The sequence below is a fragment of the Lissotriton helveticus genome, chromosome 5_1 (assembly GCF_964261635.1).
Source record: "Lissotriton helveticus chromosome 5_1, aLisHel1.1, whole genome shotgun sequence".
NCBI classification, from domain to species: domain Eukaryota; kingdom Metazoa; phylum Chordata; class Amphibia; order Caudata; family Salamandridae; genus Lissotriton; species Lissotriton helveticus.
Genome location: NC_136065.1, coordinates 1,062,683,142 through 1,062,701,823, shown reverse-complemented (window position 1 = coordinate 1,062,701,823; position 18,682 = coordinate 1,062,683,142). Strand labels below are relative to the sequence as shown.

General features: G+C 45.6%; 1 protein-coding gene across 1 annotated transcript in view; it reads right to left on the bottom strand.

The window, feature by feature from the left end:
* OGA (O-GlcNAcase) overlaps positions 1-18,682 on the bottom strand; it is a 621,684-nt gene that overhangs the window by 141,074 nt on the left and 461,928 nt on the right. The window contains 1 exon segment of the mRNA XM_078643616.1: positions 798-886. Coding sequence (XP_078499742.1) covers positions 798-886 — 89 coding nt within the window.

Sequence of the window (18,682 nt, the reverse complement as noted above, 5' to 3'; positions counted from 1 at the left end):
AACAGGCTGCTGATGTATAGCTATCTTTCAAGCTGCAATAATAATGGAAGATCAAGCCATCTGTGAAATGAATAAAGTAGAGACAAAGAATGCATGCATTCAAAATGGTTTTTTTTGCAAATAGAAAGTGTCCATTTACTGATCAAAAGCCTGCGACATGGGGCTGGTGCCTGCACAATCAACTAGAAGCCATTCATGCTGTGGATTGAAGTTCTAACCACCCTCCATCCACCATGATGCAAATCTCTGAAGCTCCCTGTGAAAGCTGTTAGCAGAACTGTAACCTTCATTAAAGTTAAGAACATGCTAGGGTGAGGAAATGTTTTGGATTAGTTTTCTGTGGGACACTTAATCATTAAGTGGCCTTTATCTGCAATATGACCTATTTAAACAAAATTGTATGAGCTAAATTCATGACCAGGTCATGGCATCTGTGAGTATTCTTTCAATGCAAGATGTTTGAGGCAATATTTGGTCAACTTTAAACTGCTCTTTGAGGGTTCCCAGGAGCCAGGAGAAGCCCCTGCTGCCTAAAAATGGACACAAAAAGGACACTTACAAAAGTCAGAGAAAAGGTGGCAAAATGGGAGTTTACAAATAAACACATAGGAGTTCAGTAGAAGATAAAGCGACTGTTAAAATGATCCAGCCTTAGATCAGTACAAGGTTACGAAATCTGATTGAAAGTATTGAAATAAAATAGGAATTTCACAACATAAAACTGTGTTGGCTTATTAGGTTTACTCCTCATTCATGGAGTATAGAATGTCTTAGAAAAGTCAGATAAAAGTACTTACCGATCACCAATCAGATCAGGCTGGCTTTCAAAAGGTAAGTCTTCCATCGCATCATCATACATTTCTCTGCAGATTTTGTACACAGAGGCCTACAATAGGCATACATTATTGAGTTTAGTTAGTATGGTTTCCAGTTCACAATGTACGCAGCATTCTCACACTGGAGTATGTTCACACAAACGTAGTGTACATAAGACTATACTTTATAGTAAGTATTTAAGTTTTGCATGCAACCAAAACTAAAGAGACATTATTACGCAGCTATGTTAAGCATGACCCAATAAAACAAAAAATATTAATCAATTTGAAACACTAATTGGCATTCAAATCATACAGTGAAGTGGCACAAGTAACACCTTTACAGACTTCAGAGAATTAAAGCTTTGTTATTTGAACAAGGATCACAGCAAGGCAAATTACTTTTGTTTTACATTCAATAGGACACCTTAGAGTAACAACTGCAGATCAAACTTGCATTCAGCTGAGATGAGCACGTTACTTACCTTCAGTAATGCTTTCTTGTTGAAACTCTAACAGCTGATTCCTCACCTTCTGAATTCCCCAAAACATCATATTGGATTCAGAAACCTTTTCCTATAATTGCTCTTGGCAAACAAATGGATGGTGCAATTGGACTCTGCTGTGGCCTTCTCCTCCCTTTGGAAGTGAGGGCATGGAACTCTTTATATGTGCCATTCCACGGGCTAAAGTCAGTTGACCACAAAGCATTACACACCCTTAGATGTGGCGTGGCAGTAACAGATTGTTACTGGGTGCAAAATATATCATGAAACCTTATTAGCATCTAGAATTCTACCCCATGGAACTGGGAGGAAAGAAGGTGAGAAATGTGCCATTAGGTAAGAGTATCCATCAGAAAAAGAGCTACCAAAGAGAAGTATCCATTAGGCAAACAGTTGCTTACAATCGCATATCCCTCACCCTTTGAATAGATACAAAACCAGTATATCCTAAAAAGTGGAGTGATCCGAGGTGCGACTTCAAACCAGGAAATCCTGGTGGACAGAGGAGGCAAAATGACTCTCCCTGTAAGCCTGAGAGAGTTCAACGCAGTAATGCCTCGAAAAGGTGTGGACAGACACTCATGTAGCTTGGTAGATGTTCAACACTGGAATGCCCCTGGATAAGGAGGACTTAGCTATTGGAGAATGAGGCTGAAGGCCCTGATGAGGTTCCTGTTAGCCAAGGCACAACATTTTTATGTAAAGAACAATGGAAAACAGACAAGGTCTGGCTCTGGACTGCCTCGCCATTGTTAACACCACAGAAACCAACAAAGGTCTGGTCAACCACCCAGGGCTCCTTAGTCCATTCGATGTAAAAATGAGGGTTTCTATTGGGATCTAACCAGTGAAGGCTCACCTACTCCTTAGATGGAGGTGGCTGTGAGAGGAAATATAGCAGGACTGACTACATCTCATGGAAGGGCTTACTACTTTAGGCAGAAGAGATTCCACAGTCTTAAGCACCAAATTGAGTGGAAAGAAGGTGCTGTACGGTAATAGCATTAATAGTACTTGAAGTTCACCAACATGGCGAGTTGAAGTAGTCGCAATGAAGCAGAAAGTCTTAACGGTCAGTAGCCTCAAAGAACAGCTGGTCATGAGTTCCAAAGAAATGCACATCAAGAAGGTTTAAGAGCCAAATTAAAGTCCCACTGCGGCATAACAAAAGAAGCGTGAGGAAACATATGTAAACCTCAAAAAATGCATTGAAACTGGTGACTTAAATAGAAAGCACTATAAAAGGATTATGTTACTTACCCAGTAAGCATCTGTTCTTGCCATGTAGAGCTGTAGATTCACATGTTTTGCATACTCCTGCCATCTAGTGTTGGATCTGGATTTTTGCAAGTTGTTCTTCTTCGAAGAAGTATTTCCTAATTATGAGGTAAGGTGACTCCTCCTTTCAGTGATAGTGTGCATGGGCATTGACTCCATTGTTAGATTGTTTTCCCGCAAGAGGGTAACAATGGAGTAAGTGTAGTATAGAGATGTCCATGCATATGAATGTATAATCAAGCACTGCAAGAACTATAGGTGCCCGGGTGGGCGAATGTGAATCTACATGCCAAGAGCAGGTGCTTACTGGGTAATTAACATAATCCGTTCACGGCATACGTGCTCTAGCTACACATGCTTTGCATTGACTACAAATCAGTATACTCCCAAAGTGGTGGCTAACCTGTAGATGTTGCAGTTGTCTGAAATAATGTTTTAAGTACTGCTTGGCCTATATTAGCTTGTTGGCGTCCTAACACATTTACACAACAGTGTGGTAAATGTGTGTGGTGTATACCATGTAGCTGCCTTAAATATGGCAGCAAGAGGAATGTTACCTAAAAAGGCCATAGTAGCCCCTTATTTTGCAAGTGGAATGCGCTCTGGGGGTATGGATAAAGTTCTTTTAGCTTTTGCATAGCATGTTTAAATGCATTTAACAATCCATCTAGAAATGCTAGGTTTAGAGATGGGATTGCCTTTGTGAGGTGGAACAAATGAAACAAACAGCTGTTTCGCGAAAATCTTTGTCCTTTTCTATGCAATACAATAAGGCTCCTAACATAAAGTGTGTGAAGAGCTCGTTCTGCTACTAAATAAGATTGAGGAAACAACACAGGCAACTCAACTGATTGGTTAATATGAAAAGCAGAAACTACTTTGGGAAGGAATTTGGGATTGGTGCGAAGAACTACTGTGTCTTTATGGAGTTGAAAGAAGTGTTCCTCTAAGGTTAATGCTTCTAGCTCACCAACTCTCCTCAATGAAGTAATTGCAATGAGGAAAGCAACCTTCCATGAAAGAAACTGTAAAGGCCAATTATGCAAAGGTTCAAAAGGTGGACCCATAAGCCTTGTAAGGACACTGTTAAGATTCCACGCTGGCAAAGGTTCAAAAGGTGGACCCATAAGCCTTGTAAGGACACTGTTAAGATTCCACGCTGGTGCAGGGGGAATTCTTTTTGGTATTACCCTTTTCAAGCCTTCCATGAAGGCTCTGATTACTAGAACTTTGAATAGGGATAAATGCTGCCTCTTCTGCAAACACACAGCTACGGTTGCAAGGTGCAAACAAATAGATGTATAAGCTAGTCCAGTTTGCTGTAAGTGCAACAGGTAACATAGTGCTTTGTACAGAAGCATCTAGAGGATCTATTTTCTTGCTATTACAATAGACAACACATCTTTTCGACTTTGCTGCATAACATGCTCTGGTAGTAGGCTTTCTTGCTCCTTTCAGACTAGTCATACAATCTGGTGTTAGACTTAAATAACCAAATTCTATGACTCCAGGAGCCAGATTGCAAGGTTTAGTTCTGTGGGATTTGGATGCCTTATTTCTCCATGGTTCTGAGTGAAGAGCCTGGAGGTGAGATGCAGCTTTTGATGTGGAACTACTGACGGCTCCAACAGGGTGGTGTACCATGGTTGAAGGAACCATGTGGGAGCTACTAGAATCAGTGTGAGGGAATGGATGTTTGCCTGAGCCTCCGAACCAGAAATGGAATATGTGAGAGAGGCGGAAAAGCATAGACAAATATCCCTGACCAGTTCATCCATAGGGCATTGCCTTGGAGTGTGAGAACCTGGAGGTGACGTTTGGGCATTTTGCGTTGTCGACTGTGGCGAACAGGTCTATTTGTGGGAATCCCCATTGTTGGAAGTATGAAAGGAGAACTTGGGGATGAAGTTCCCACTTGTGAATTTGCTGACTTTTTCTGCTGAGGAGGTCGGCAATTTGACTGTTTACCCCTGGAAGGTGTTCTGCCAGAAGATACATTTTGTGATGGATTACCCAATTCCAAATAGATTGAGAGAGGCGAGACAGTTGGAGAGTGTCCCCTCCCCTGCTTTTGTACATAGTACATTGCTGTCATGTTGTCTGTCCTGACTAGGACAGCTTTGCCTATTAGGTGAGTCTGAAAAGCTTTGAGGGCTAGAAAGTCTACTAGAAGCTCTAGATAGTTGATGTGGAGACTTTTGTGCTTGTTGCTCCACTGACCTTGTATTGTGTAATCTTGGAGATGGACACCCCATCCTGTCAGAGATGCATCTTCTTTGAGCCTGATCTGTGGAATACCGTCGATGACTGGTTGTCCTTTTGATACATTTTGTGGGTTCCACCACTAAAGACAGCGATAGGTGCGGCCATCTACCAACACTAGATCGGTTAATTGACCCTGCGACTGATTCCACTGACATGCTAAGCACTCTTATAGGGGACGCATGTGGAGTCTTGCATGGAGAACAATTGTGATGCAGGATGCCATCATTCCCAGCAGTTGCATAAACACTTCGGTTGGTAATGATTGGTTGGATTGAAATTGTAGTATCAGACTGAATGTTGTGAATTCTGGATACATTGGGAGAGGCTAGAGCTTTGAAAGTGTATAGATCTATGAAGGATGCAGGTGAGATTTCTGTGTATTGACCGTAAAGCCCAGTTGATAAAGAAGGTGTATTGTGGTCTGAGTGTGTCGTAGAAAGTTTTGGTAAGTGCTGGCTTTGATGAACCAGTCGTCTAGGTAAGGGAAAACGTGAATATGTTGTCTTTCGAGATGAGCTGCGACTACCGCCAGGCATTTGGTAAATACTCTGGGAGCAGTTTTATTGATTGGTTTTAAAACTGTATTGTATTGTTTTTTCTGTCTTGTTCGGTGTGTTAAACTCCTTTTTTCACGTATTTCACTGTAATGGGGCGGCCAATTTTGAGCCACGCGTCTGGTCGGTTAGCACTCTAGTCTTTTGCCGCGCTGCCATTTGAGTATTTAATGGCCACGAGACGGATGCAGGACGGACGCGCCTAAGGCAAGCTCATCTGCGCCCGATCGGGACCAGGACCGCTGGACCAATAGAGGAGTACTAATAGCTACTCTCCATTCCCGTTAAAGGAAGAAAACAAGTTACTTACCTGTAACTTTGGTTCCCCAGTATTGGTAACTTTCATAGATTCCCATGCTTTATATCATTCCCCGTCGTCAAAATGGGAGCCTCGGTAAATAAAAAATATCAGTACCATAGGTACAAAAGTGAAAATTAGGCCTAGGCCTCATCTCATTTTGTAGCATATCACCCTCTTTGTGCAAAAGTGCCCAAACATTCGCAAGAACCAATCAGAATAGCCTCACCCCATAGAACCTTCCTGAGAGAGCCTCAGATTTTCGTAGCCGTTGTGCAAACAGCCACTATCTCAGTAACAAGGCCGAGCTTTCCCAGGGGAGGAGGGTGGGCGCATGGGAATCTATGAAAGTTACCAATACTGGGGAACCAAAAATACAGGTAAGCAAAGAATCTGGGGGTCAAAATTGACAGCGGTCTGACCCTCAGATCTCAGATCCTCACTCTTACAGGCTCGTGTTTTGGACTTCTCCGCATGCTGCGGAAGTTCTTTCCGCTGCTCTCAGAAGATCACAGGAGGATTGCGGTGCAGGCCTTGATCGGTTCAAGATTGGACTATGCTAACATCTTATATCTTGGCCTGCCCGAATACCTCCTGCAGCGGATGCAGGTGGTCCAAAATGCGGCGGCTCGCGCCATTTTTGGCTTGCATAGGCGAGCGCATGCTTCTGGCCTGCTACAGGCACTCCATTGGCTGCCTATCCGACAGCGGATAGTTTTTAAAACTCTGACTCTTGCCCATAAGGCCTTTTACTCAACTGGGGCTAAATACCTGCAGAAGAGGCTCAAGCAATATTGCCCGTCGCGATCTTTGAGATATGGATAACAGCTTCTTGCCGTTGTGCCCCGTGTGAGGAAGGCTCGACTGGGAGGTCGTTCCTTTATGCTTCGGGCTTCTCAGCTTTGGAACTCTCTGCCTTTTTTGTTACGAAGCAACTCTAATTTGCTATCTTTTAGAAAGGCCCTTAAAACCTGGCTGTTTGCCTCTTTGATTTTACAAAACAATTAAAATTCTTTTTTGTGTTTCCCTCTTTATTCTTTATGTGTTATGTTTGCTTTTAGGACGTCAAAGCGCCGGGACACTCATTGAGTAGCCGTGCGCTATAAAAGTCACAAAATAACATAACATAACTTGTTTTCTTACCCCAGTATTGGAACTTTCATAGATTCCCATGCTTTGTATCAGAATAGCTAGCAGTAAGTCACCCAAGCACATTTTGTTACATAAACATTATTGCATGAGACAATGGCAATGCTCACAGTAACAATGAAAAAATATTATCATAAGAAAAAGAAGCATCACCAATACAAAATGTGCTACATAGGAAGGCGGGATTGTAGGGAAAGCTCACCTCTCATTGAAAGAGATTCCTGAAGACTGCTTGTCCAACAGCAGCATCGTCCTGTCCTGCAGACTCCAGGCAGTAATGCTTCGTGAAGGTATGTGTACTGCTCCACGTCGCTGCCCTGCAGATGTCTTTGATAGGGACTCCAGAAAAAAAGAGCCACCGAAGATGCCACTGATCTTGTGGAATGTGCACGGGCTTTTCTTTCAAGGGGCTTGCCCGCTCCTTGATGGCAGAACTGAATAGCGCTGGAGATCCAGCGGGAAATACTGGCTTTGGTTATAGGAAAACCCTTCCGCGGTGCACTGTAAGACGCGAACAGTTGTGAGGATTTTCTAAAGGACTTCGTGCGCTCTAAATAAAATTTCAAAGACCTCTGAACGTCCAAAGAATGCAATGATCTTTCTGTCGGAGTAGTAGGCCGTGGGAAGAATGATTTCAAAATCAAAGGTTCATTCAGATGGAATTCAGAGGGAACCTTAGGGATGAACTTTGGATTCGTCCGAAGGATGAGGACATCTTTCTTGAATTGAAGGAAAGGTTCCACTATTGACAGCGCCTGAAGTTCACTAACTCTCCTAGCAGATGTCAACGCCAAAAGGAGGGCTAGCTTCCAAGAAAGGAATTTAAGGTCCGCTCTGTGAATGGGTTCGAACTGAGCCTTTATTAGTTGAGCCAACACCAGATTAAGTTGCCAAATTGGAGGCGGAGGGCGGACTGGAGGATACATCCTAAACAGGCCTTTTAAGAACTGCTTGACAATTCTAGCAGACCAGAGAGAAGGACCTGAAGATGTCCGCCGGAATCTCGAGATGGCTGCCAGATGAACTTTCACCGAAGAATGAGCCAATCCAGATCGAGCCAGAGATCGGATATATGGTAAAATTTGATGTGGAGCCGACTTGTACGGGTGGAGACGTTGTCTTTGACACCATAGGTAGAATCTCTTCCATTTTGCTTTATACGTCTTGTTAGTGCTTGGTGCTCGAGCCGGAGACAAAACCTCCCTACACTCCTTGGGGAGATTTAGATGTTGGAATTCCCCGTTTTCAGGAGCCACGCTGTCAAGTGAAGCGAAGTCGGATCCGGAAGCAGCCCCTGACCCTGAGACTTCGAGAACAGGGACGGAACTAGTCGCAGGTGAATGGGATGATCCTGGGAGAGCAGGAGGAGTTCCGTGTACCAGAACTGCCGGGGCCACGCCGGTGCAATCAGAATCATTTTGCACGGTTCCGCTTTGATCTTTCTGAGTAACCTCGGTATTATGGGTATTGGCGGAAAAGCGGAAAAGAATGCGCCGTACCAGGCAATCGAAATGCGTTCCCCAAGGATCCCGGATGGAGATCCTTGCTTGTGTAGAACCGGCATTTGGTGTTCTCAGGAGACGCAAAGAGGTCTATGGTCAGGGTCCCCCAGACCTAGAACGCCTCCTCCAGAATGGACGGATCTAACTTCCATTCGTGATTGGCTGCTTATTGATGGCTTAATGCATCCGCTGTGACGTTGAGCGACCCTGCCAGGTGTTCTGCTCTCAGAGTGACATTGTGAAGAATCGCCCATTCCCAAATTCGTTGAGCTTCGTGTGAAAGAGTGAGGGACCGTGTCCCCCCCTGCTTGTTGATATAGTGCATGGCCGTTGTAATGTCCGTCCGGACAAGCACAGGGTGATTTTGAATCCTCGGGAGAAAAGCTTGCAAAGCTACTCGGATGGCAGTCAGCTCCGGCAGGTTGATGTGGTACTGGCGTTGCTGTGGATCCCAGTGCCCACTGACTTGCAGCTCCTGGAGCACTGCTCCCCAGCCTTCTAATGAGACATCCGTGGTTAGGACCATAGGAGACGGAGGAAGCCTGAAAGACAGACCCTCTGCGATGTTGCTTCTCACTATCCATCATTCACATGCCTCCTTCATTTCTGGCGTTTTCAAGATTTTGTCGTTGAACGAGCCTTCTGCTTGGCGCCATTGGTTGTCGAGTTGCTCTTGCAGAGGACGCATTCGCAGCCTGCAATGCGGAATCAATGGTATACAAGATGAAATCGATCCGAGCAGAGACTTGTAGAGCCGTACTGACAGGGATCTCCTCTTTAGCACTTGGCGAGCCAAGAGCATTAACTTGTTCCGACGCTCGTCAAAAGGATAAGCTTTGCACTGTTCTTAGTCCAAAATGGCCCCTAGGAACTTTGTTGACCTGGATGGTTGCACAACTGACTTGCTCCTGTTCAGTTGAAGGCCCAGGTGATCGAACAATTGAATGCAAGTTGCAATGGCCTTGGAAGTTCCCTGGAAAGAAGGAGCTTTGACTAGCTAGTCGTCCAGATATGGGAAAACTTCCAGAGATTGTTTCCTGGGGAAAGCTGCCACCGGGGCCCGACACCTTTGTAAAGATTCTTGGTGCAGATCGAAGACCAAACAGAAGCACTTTGAATTGGAAATGGCTCTTGCCTACTGTGAAGCGCAAATATTGCCTGTGAGCTGGGTGGATCGGTACGTGGAAGTACGCATCCTCTAAATCCAGTCTCGCCATGAAATCCCATGGGTTCAGAAGACGAAGAATATCCTGGAGAGTGACCATCCTGAAGGACAGTTTGATGAGGTAGGTCTTGAGCTCCCGTAGATCTAATAAGGGGCGCCAAGTCGCTGTAGTCTTGCGAACCAGGAAGAACCTGGAATAAAAACCTTCTCCTCTCTGCGAGAGAGGTACCGGTTCTATTGCCCCCTTGATGAAAAGTTGGTGGGCTTCGAGACGGAGCAGTCCCAGATGTTGAGATCGACTGGCGCCTGGAGCTCTTGTTGGAGGAAGATCTTGAAATTCCAACGTATGGCCACTCTGAACAATATTCAGCACCCACTGGTCTGATGTTATACTTCTCCAGCTCTGTAAACAAAAAGATATCCTGCCCCCCACTGATGTCCTCGGGGAGGAAGGAGCAGTAGTAAGAGCCAAGAGGCCGCTATTGTCTCTGGGAATTGTCGCGTCCTTGACGATTCTGTCGTCCTCTCTGAGATTGACGAGAGAAAGAGGCCGACTGGCCCTGGCGTTGGTTAGGATACTGCAGTTTGTATGATTGTGAGGATTGCGAATAATATCTCTGTTGGTTGCCACCCCTATAAGAGGAGAAACCCCTTCCTCTTGCCCCTCTAAATGGGACCTTACGGTAATTTAGAGACCCCAAGGACTTTGCTGTGTCTGCGTCCTTTTTAATACTTTGAAGAGCCTCATCGACATGCTTCCCAAAAAGCATTTCTCCATCAAATGGAAGGTCCAGGATTTTGTTTTGGGCTTCTTGGCGAAACCAGGTCGCCCGCAACCAGCCATGTCGTAAGACAGCTGAACCAGCCAGAGCACGAAAAGCCGTAGAAGCTATGTCCATAGCACAATCTATGACCTCTGACGATGATCTTTCTCCCTCCATGAGCACCTTTTTGGCCTCTTCTCATGATAATTCTGGCAGCAGTTCTATAAACGGGGCCAAATCACACCACATCTGGTGATCGTACCTGCCCAAGATGGCCAGAGCATTCGCCGTTCGAACAAGGAGACTGGCCATAGAGGAAAACCTCTTGCCCACATTGTCTAAGCGCCTTCCTTCCTTGTCCGGAGGTGTAGTAAGAGGCGTGGAAGGATTCTTGGATTTGCTCTGTGCCGCTTGCGATATTACAGAATCCGGCTTAGGTTGTCCAAGGAGGCATGCTGGACTGCCGTCAGGGGCCTTATATTTCTTCTCCAGCCGGGGAAGAACAGGAATGACAGTGGGCGGGTTTTGCATAACCTTGATTCCTTCCGTCCATACATGTTCTATTATAGGAATCGATCTGACTGACTTTTTGTATGGCTCTTTAAAGTCATTAAGGAAACAGTCTGACTGCACTGTTGAGATTGGCAGACCAAATCTTTTAGATGCCCTCTCCATGAGGTTATGGAAACCCCCTATGTCAGCCGGAGGAGACGTAGCATTGTCCTGTCCTGCGGCATCAGGATCCGGGTGGTCACCATCATCATAATCCACGTCAGGGTCATTTACAGGATCCCCGTGAACGTCCTTATCTGAACACACATCATGCACCACCTCTCGAGATTCCTCGCTGGTTTCAGGTTCCACAGCCCGTGGGACCACCGTTGTCACGATGATTGCAGATGTCGGGGTTACAGTTGGAGAAGGAGGACGTTCCGATTGAACTGCTGGTGGATTCGGAAACCTATTCCTATAGTCTTGCAACATCAATTGCAAATCCGAAACCAGGGAGGCTGGCATGGCCACCATGTCCTGACCCAAGCCTCGAGGAGGTTGCTCCTGCTGAACATATTGGTGTTCGTAGTACTCCTCAGTATCTCTTTCTTGACATTTCACATTCAAATCTGAGGGACTATAGGCATCCCCATACTGGATATCGTCACCCTCTTCCTCAGATTCGTCATCCAGCAGCATACTAGGTGGCAGAGATGTAACTCGCCTTGGAGAAGTCATCTCCAGTGTAATCTGCCGCTTCCGTGTGGAAATCTGAGTTTTTGAATCGTCGGCGAAAGAAACGAGGAAGTCAACGTCGTCGAAGGATTCATCGACGGAATCGTCGACGCTGGGAAGGTGTTCGTCGACGGAGTTTTCATCGTCGACGGTAGATTTATCGTCGACGGCATCGTCAACGAGCTCGTCGCCAGCAACATCACAGCCGCCGTCGTCGACGTCGTTCTCGTCGTCGAAGCGGCCGTCGACAGTATCTTCGTTGACATGATCGTCGACGAACAGGAATGCGTTTTAAACGTCGACGCAGCCAAGAAAGGGGTCGTCGTCGTCACAGCCGCCATCGATGGTCCCGTCGACGGAGCCATCGGCATGCTCAAATCCTTATGGGAAACAGTTGTCGACGTACCTGCAGATTTCGTCGTCGACGGACGCTGTTTCTTGTCCTGCTTGGTCTCTGAAGTGACCGTAGAGATTTTCTTGCCATCCTTCTCTTTCTGGGAAGATTGTGAAGTAACAGAAACCTCCTTTCTCACCTTCTTTGCTGTGTCCTTCTCAGCGGTAATTGCAAACACAACAGTGATGGACAGAATGTGGATCAATGTCACACATTCACCCCAGTCCAAAGATCTGGGCCCAAATCCATCGTTTTTCCACTCCACACCACCCTGGGTTAGACAATGGCGATATGCAAATCAGCGCTGACCCTGTGCCCCATGGGAACAGTCCAGTCCGAACTACAAACGCCATGTCCTTCCCAGAACGGAATCAAGCATCCGAGGACCGGCCCGGTTTCGAGGTAACACCTCTCATTAGCCCGGCTAGCTTGACTCCAGTGGTGTGGAGTGCCTGGGACTCACGTCTGAGCATCCCCAGTACACTTAGAGCGGTAATTGCTAGCCGGGCTGATGAGAGGTGTTACCTCGAAACCGGGCCGGTCCTCGGATGCTTGATTCCGTTCTGGGAAGGACATGGCTTTTGTAGTTCGGACTGGACTGTTCCCATGGGGCACAGGGTCAGCGCTGATTTGCATATCGCCATTGTCTAACCCAGGATGGTGTGGAGTGGAAAAACGATGGATTTGGGCCCAGATCTTTGGACTGGGGTGAATGTGTGACATTGATCCACATTCTGTCCATCACTGTTGTGTTTGCAGTGTCCTTCTCAGCAGCCTTTCCCAGCCTCTCCTTTTCACCTCGGTGATGAGATTTCATGGGACTAACCCTACCAGACCTATCAGAGATCTTGTGGTGGGCTTTGACAGGGGGCTCAGATGAAGTAGAGGGAGGAGACCTACCCCTCTTTTTAGGTCTTCTGGAAGAAGTCATTGATGCAGAATCCTCTTCTTCTGAGGACAGTACTTCCTTCCGTGCCTTCATCTTCTCTAGCCAGGTCAGCAATCGGCCCTCCCGGTCTCTTAAAGTCTTCGTTGAAAAGGTCCTACAGATTTTGCAATCTGTGGCCTTGTGGTCAGGATACAAGCAATAAATGCAGTCCTCATGCTTGTCTTCCAAAAAAAGCCTCTTTTTTGCACAGGTAGCACAAGCCCTGAATAAAGCCTTCTTCTCTTTGTCAGCCATTGTCGATTTTGAAGAAAAAGGTTGAAGAATAAAGTTGAATATAAAGAAAACTGAGCAGAGCTCAGTGGAGACTCCCTTGCACAACGTGCGGTAGAAAATCTGAGGCTCTGAGGCTCTCTCAGGAAGGTTCTATGGGGTGAGGCTATTCTGATTGGTTCTTGCGAAAGTTTGGGCTCTTTTACACAAAGAGGGTGATATGCTACAAAATGAGATGAGGCCTAGGCCTAATTTTCTCTTTTGTACCTATGGTACTGATATTTTTTATTTACTGAGGCTCCCATTCCGACGACGGGGAATGATACAAAGCATGGGAATCTATGAAAGTTCCAATACTGGGGTAACTTAAGAGTATGCCACTCCTTGACTGTTTGCTATTTAATCCTGAATCTATGGCCTCAATTTGTCCCTGTTGCGGGTTTGTATTTAAGTCTAGTGAAGGTCATAGTCTAGCAACTGCCAAATCTCAGGGGAATCTTTCTGTCAACTACCGCAAGGAAGTGGAGGAAAAGTACTCCTTTTTTAACATAAATTGTCGCTCACTTGCAAAGTATAAGTTAGATATTCTGGATCTTTTGATTAATGAGCAACCAGATGCCATTTACCCTACTGAAAGTTGGCTTCATGGAAGCTCTGGCCCCGACATAGCAGTTGCTCTTCCCCCTAACTATGCTATTGTTAGAAGAGACAGGGGAATCAAAATTGGGGGAGGTGTAGCCATCATTTCAAAAAAATATTTTACCTGTAAACTTGAAACTTTACCCTTCCAGGTTTGTGAGGCCGCTCTTTGTTGCCTTTTTTAACCCCCCAATTTACATTTTCAGGAAATCTGGTTTATCGGCCACCTGGGCCTGCGCCGCGTCTCTTCAAGTCAAGATAAAGTTATCCCATACCTCGTAGACGCTACCATTTTTACCATTTTGGGCGATTTAAATTTGCATTTTGAAGACCCACCTGTGTAGAAAGGGCTGCACTTATCTCAGATTAAGCTGTGGTGAATATGTTGCTCTGTAATTCGGGGCCTACTCATGTGGCTGGTGTCAGAAAGTGGCTCTATATATACTGGACAATAATGAAGTACAGTGTGTATAGAGTCCACAAACCACGAAGGAATAACAGAGGTTAAAGTCAGGACTGACCTTACTCTCAAAAGTGGTAGCTTGGTCGAGCAGTAAGGTAGTACCAGAGGGCAGTGCAAAGCATTTGTTGTACACACTCAGTCAGCAAAGGATTTCACACACTCAAAGACTGAACTCCAGGCCAATGGTTTTTATATCCAAAGATATAGTTGTTTTATTTTTAGAACCGACCGGTATAAAAATATACTTTGCTAGATATGAGAACTCTTATGTAATTACTGTGCAAGGAAGCAATAAAGTTGGTGAACACAATAGGTACAGGAGTTGCTGAAGGCAACTCAAGTCTAGACAAACTTTAGCATTGAGCTCAACGGATTGTTACCATAAAAGTACAGTTGATTACAGTACAGATTATTTTAGTACTTCCAGGGCTAGATCCTAGATTCAGTCCTGGGGACCTAAGCTGAAACCAGATTAGCAAAAATGTTTTAGTTACTGTGGTGAATTTTCATGAATATAAAGCTGTTTTAAAAGTGCACACTTAGAAACTTTTCAGTGACAATCTGGCAATGTTATTCAATGGGAGAAAATTCAGGTTGCAGGTAAAGTATGAGCGCGTTACTTTTGTAATCCAGTACTGGGCTTCTAGAGCCAGCCCTGGGGTCTGAACTCAAAACTGGTAGGTGATTGCGTTTCAGTATTACGGATGATTTTTAAAGAATATTTAAAGTTTTCAAAAGTAGGCACTCAGAAGAAATTTCATAGAAAAGCACACAATGGGTTCTTATGGAGAAAATACAGATTACTAGTAAACCCGGTAAGGATTACCTTTGCGGTTCAGTACTGGGCTGCAAGGTACAGTACAGGCTTCTCGCCTGCTTGCAGGAGAGTACTTCGGAATTCGGCTGATTTTATATGAATATTTGCAGTTTTCAAAACTTCACACTTAGAACATTTTCGAGTCAAAATGGGTCAATGTTATCAAATGGCAGAAGGAATATGCTACTTACCAGTATGCATCTGTTCTTGGCATGTAGGGCTGCTGACATTCATATCTGTGCATAGATCGGCGCCTAGTGTTGGGTCCGGATGATTGCACATTGTTGTCCTGGAAGAGTCTTCGAAGTATCACGAGATAGGTGGCTCCTCCCCTGGACCACAGTGCGCATGGGCATCCTCTCCATCCTTAGATTGTTTTTTGCCATTGTGGCAGAGGTGGAGTGTTGTACAGTAATGGATGTCCATGCAAGAAAAGAGAGTTAGAATGAATGCTACAGCTGCGACAGGCACCGGGGAGGAGGGTGGGCGATATGAATGTCAGCAGCCCTACATGCCAAGAACAGATGCATACTGGTAAGTAGCATATTCCGTTCGAGGCATGTGGGCTGCTGAATTCATATCTGTGCATAGAATGTATAGCAGTCTCTCCCTTAGCGGTGGCTACCCGTGCCAGCTGCAGCAGTCTGAAACAGAGTTTTTAGAACAGCCTGTCCTACAGCAGCTTGCTGTTTGGAATGTACATCCACACAATAGTGTTTTGTGAATGTATGTATGGTAGACCATGTGGCTGCTTTACATATTTCTTCTAGAGGGATGTTTCCTAGGAAAGCCATGGATGCCCCCATTTTGCGCGTTGAATGCGCCCTTGGGGGAACTGTTAAAGTGCGCTTAGCCTTAAGATAACATATCTGAATGCACTTAACCATACACCTGGCTAAGCCTGATTTAGAAATAGGGTTGCCTTTGTGTTGTGGTGAAAAGGCAACAAACAACTGTTTTGTCTTCCTAAAATCTTTTGTCCTGTCAATGTAATATAGGGGAGCCCTTTTAACATCTAGTGTGTGGAGGGCCCTTTCTGGTACTGACTGTGGGTTTGGGAAGAACACTGGCAGTTCTATTGTCTGATTGATGTGGAAGTGAGACACCACTTTGGGCATACATTTAGGGTTTGTTCTAAGCACGACCCTATTAGCGTGGATTTGGAAGAAAGGCTCTTGAATAGTTAGGGCTTGAAGTTCGCTAACTCATCTAAGCGAAGTAATAGCCACGAGAAATGCCACCTTCCATGTTAAAAATTGAATTTCACACGAGTGTAGAGGTTCAAAAGGTGGTCCCATTAGTCTGGTTAATACTATGTTTAGGTTCCAGACAGGTGAAGGTGGGTGTCTTGGGGGGGGGGGGGGGGTTACTCGTTTGAGTCCCTCCACGAATGCTTTAATTGCAGGCACTCTGAATAGGGAAAGGTGTTTCCTGTTTTGAAGGTAAGCTGCTATGGCAGCTAAGTGTATTCTTATAGATGTATAGGCTAGATTGCAGCGGTGTAGGTGCAAAAGATAGCATATGATATTTTGAGTTGATGCGTCTAGTGGGTTTATGTCATTGTTGTTACAGTAAATGACGAAACGTTTCCACTTTGCAGCATAGCATGCTCTTGTGGTAGGTCTTCTTGCCTCCTTGATAATGTTTATGCAGTCAGGAGGTAAGTTTAGGTAGCCAAACTCTATGACTTCAGGAGCCAGATTGCAAGGTTCAGTTGCTGTGGATCTGGGTGCTGAATGTCTCCATGGCTCTGCGTTAAGATACTGGGTGTTAGCTTTAGTCTTTGATGAGGCACCACCGAAAGTTCTAGGAACGTGGTGTACCACAGTTGCCTCGCCCATGTTGGAGCAACTAGGATTAGCGTCATGGAGTGCTGGCGCAGTTTGCGTGCCACTAGCGATATCAACGGTGCTGGTGGAAAAGCGTAGGCAAATTTGCCTGACCAGTTCATCCATATCGCATTGACCGGAGACTGCGGGTGTGGGAACCTTGCGGCGAAGTACCAGCATTTTGCGTTTTGTTTTGTGGCGAACAGGTCTATCTCTGGTTGTCCCCACTGTTGGAAGTATGGTTGAAGCACTGTGGGATGAATTTCCCACTCGTGCATCTGTTGGCTGTGTCTGCTGAGCAGATACGCTATCTGATTGTCCTTGCCTGGGAGGTGTTCGGCCATGAGAACAATGTTACTTTGAATGTCCCACTTCCACATGCTTTGAGCTAGATGTGACAGCTGTGGAGAGTGTGTTCCTCCCTGCTTCTGTATGTAGTACATCGCAGTCATGTTGTCCATCCGGATCAACACAGTCTTGTTGCACAGATGTACTTTGAAGGCTTTCATTGCCATAAAAATTGCCATCAGTTCCAGTATGTTGATGAACATTTTTTTCTGCTGCGTGGTCCATAAGCCCTGTACTGTGTGGTGGAGGACATGGGCTCCCCACCCTATAAGGGATGCGTCCGTTGTCAGGACTATTTGTGGTACAGGCTCTTGGAACAGTCGCCCTTTGCAAAGGTTTTGTGGATTCCACCAATGCAGAGAGTTGTATGCACGACTGGTCACCAACACTAGGTCGTTTAATTGTCCTTGAGCCTGGTTCCACTGACGTGCTAGGCACTCCTGCAGCGGACGCATGTGTAGTCTTGCGTGGGGGACTATGAAAATGCATGAGGCCATCATACCTATTAGTTGCATAAACACTCGTGCTGGGAGCGAGTGTTGGGGCGTGAACCTTTGGATTAGCGTCTGAATGCTGTTTATTCTGACAGAATTGGGCTGTGCTTTCCCTGCCAGGGTGTTTATTGTCGCTCCCAGGTATTGTTGTACGTGGGCAGGATGAAGATGGGACTTTGGGTAGTTCAGCGAGAAACCTAAACTGTGCAGGAGGTGAATAGTGTGTGACATATGGCTGGCACATTGCTGGGCTGACTGTGCTTGTATTAGCCAGTCGTCCAGATATGGATAGACATGAATATGCTGTCTTCTGAGATGTGCTGCCACTGTCGCTAGTCACTTGGTAAATACTCTCGGGGCTGTGGTCACCCCGAAAGGAAGGACTTTGAATTGATAGTGCTGATTTTGTATTGTAAACCGGAGATATTTCCTGTGTGCTGGGTGTACCGGTATATTGAAATAAGCATCTTTCAGGTCTAGTGTTGCGAGGAAGTCTCCTTGACGCAACAGTGGTAACACATGCTGTAGAGTGAGCATGTGGAAATGTTCTGATAAAATGTATTGGTTTAAGGGCCTGAGGTCCAAGATTGGCCTGAGAGACCCATCCTTTTTGGGGATTAGGAAGTATAGTGAGTACACTCCTGTACCCTGGTGTTCTAAGGGTACTGGTTCTATGGCCCCCTTTTGTAGCATGCTGATGACTTCCTGCTGCAATAAGTGTAGGTGTTCTGCGGATATAGGACGGTGTTTTGGGGGTATGTTGGGAGGTGTGGAGATTAATTCTAGGCAATAGCCATGCTGGATAATTTGCCTCACCCACCGGTCTGTAGTGATGTTTTCCCAGATGTGTAGGAACTGCTGTAATCTTCCCCCGACCGGTGTTACATGGTCTGGTGCTAGTGACAAGAAGTCACTGTTTGGTATTGGTAAAGGATCTGGTGGTGTTATTCCCTCGTCCTCTACCTTTGCTGTTATTGCCACGGTATCCACCTCTACCGTTTTTGTTGTAGGTGTTT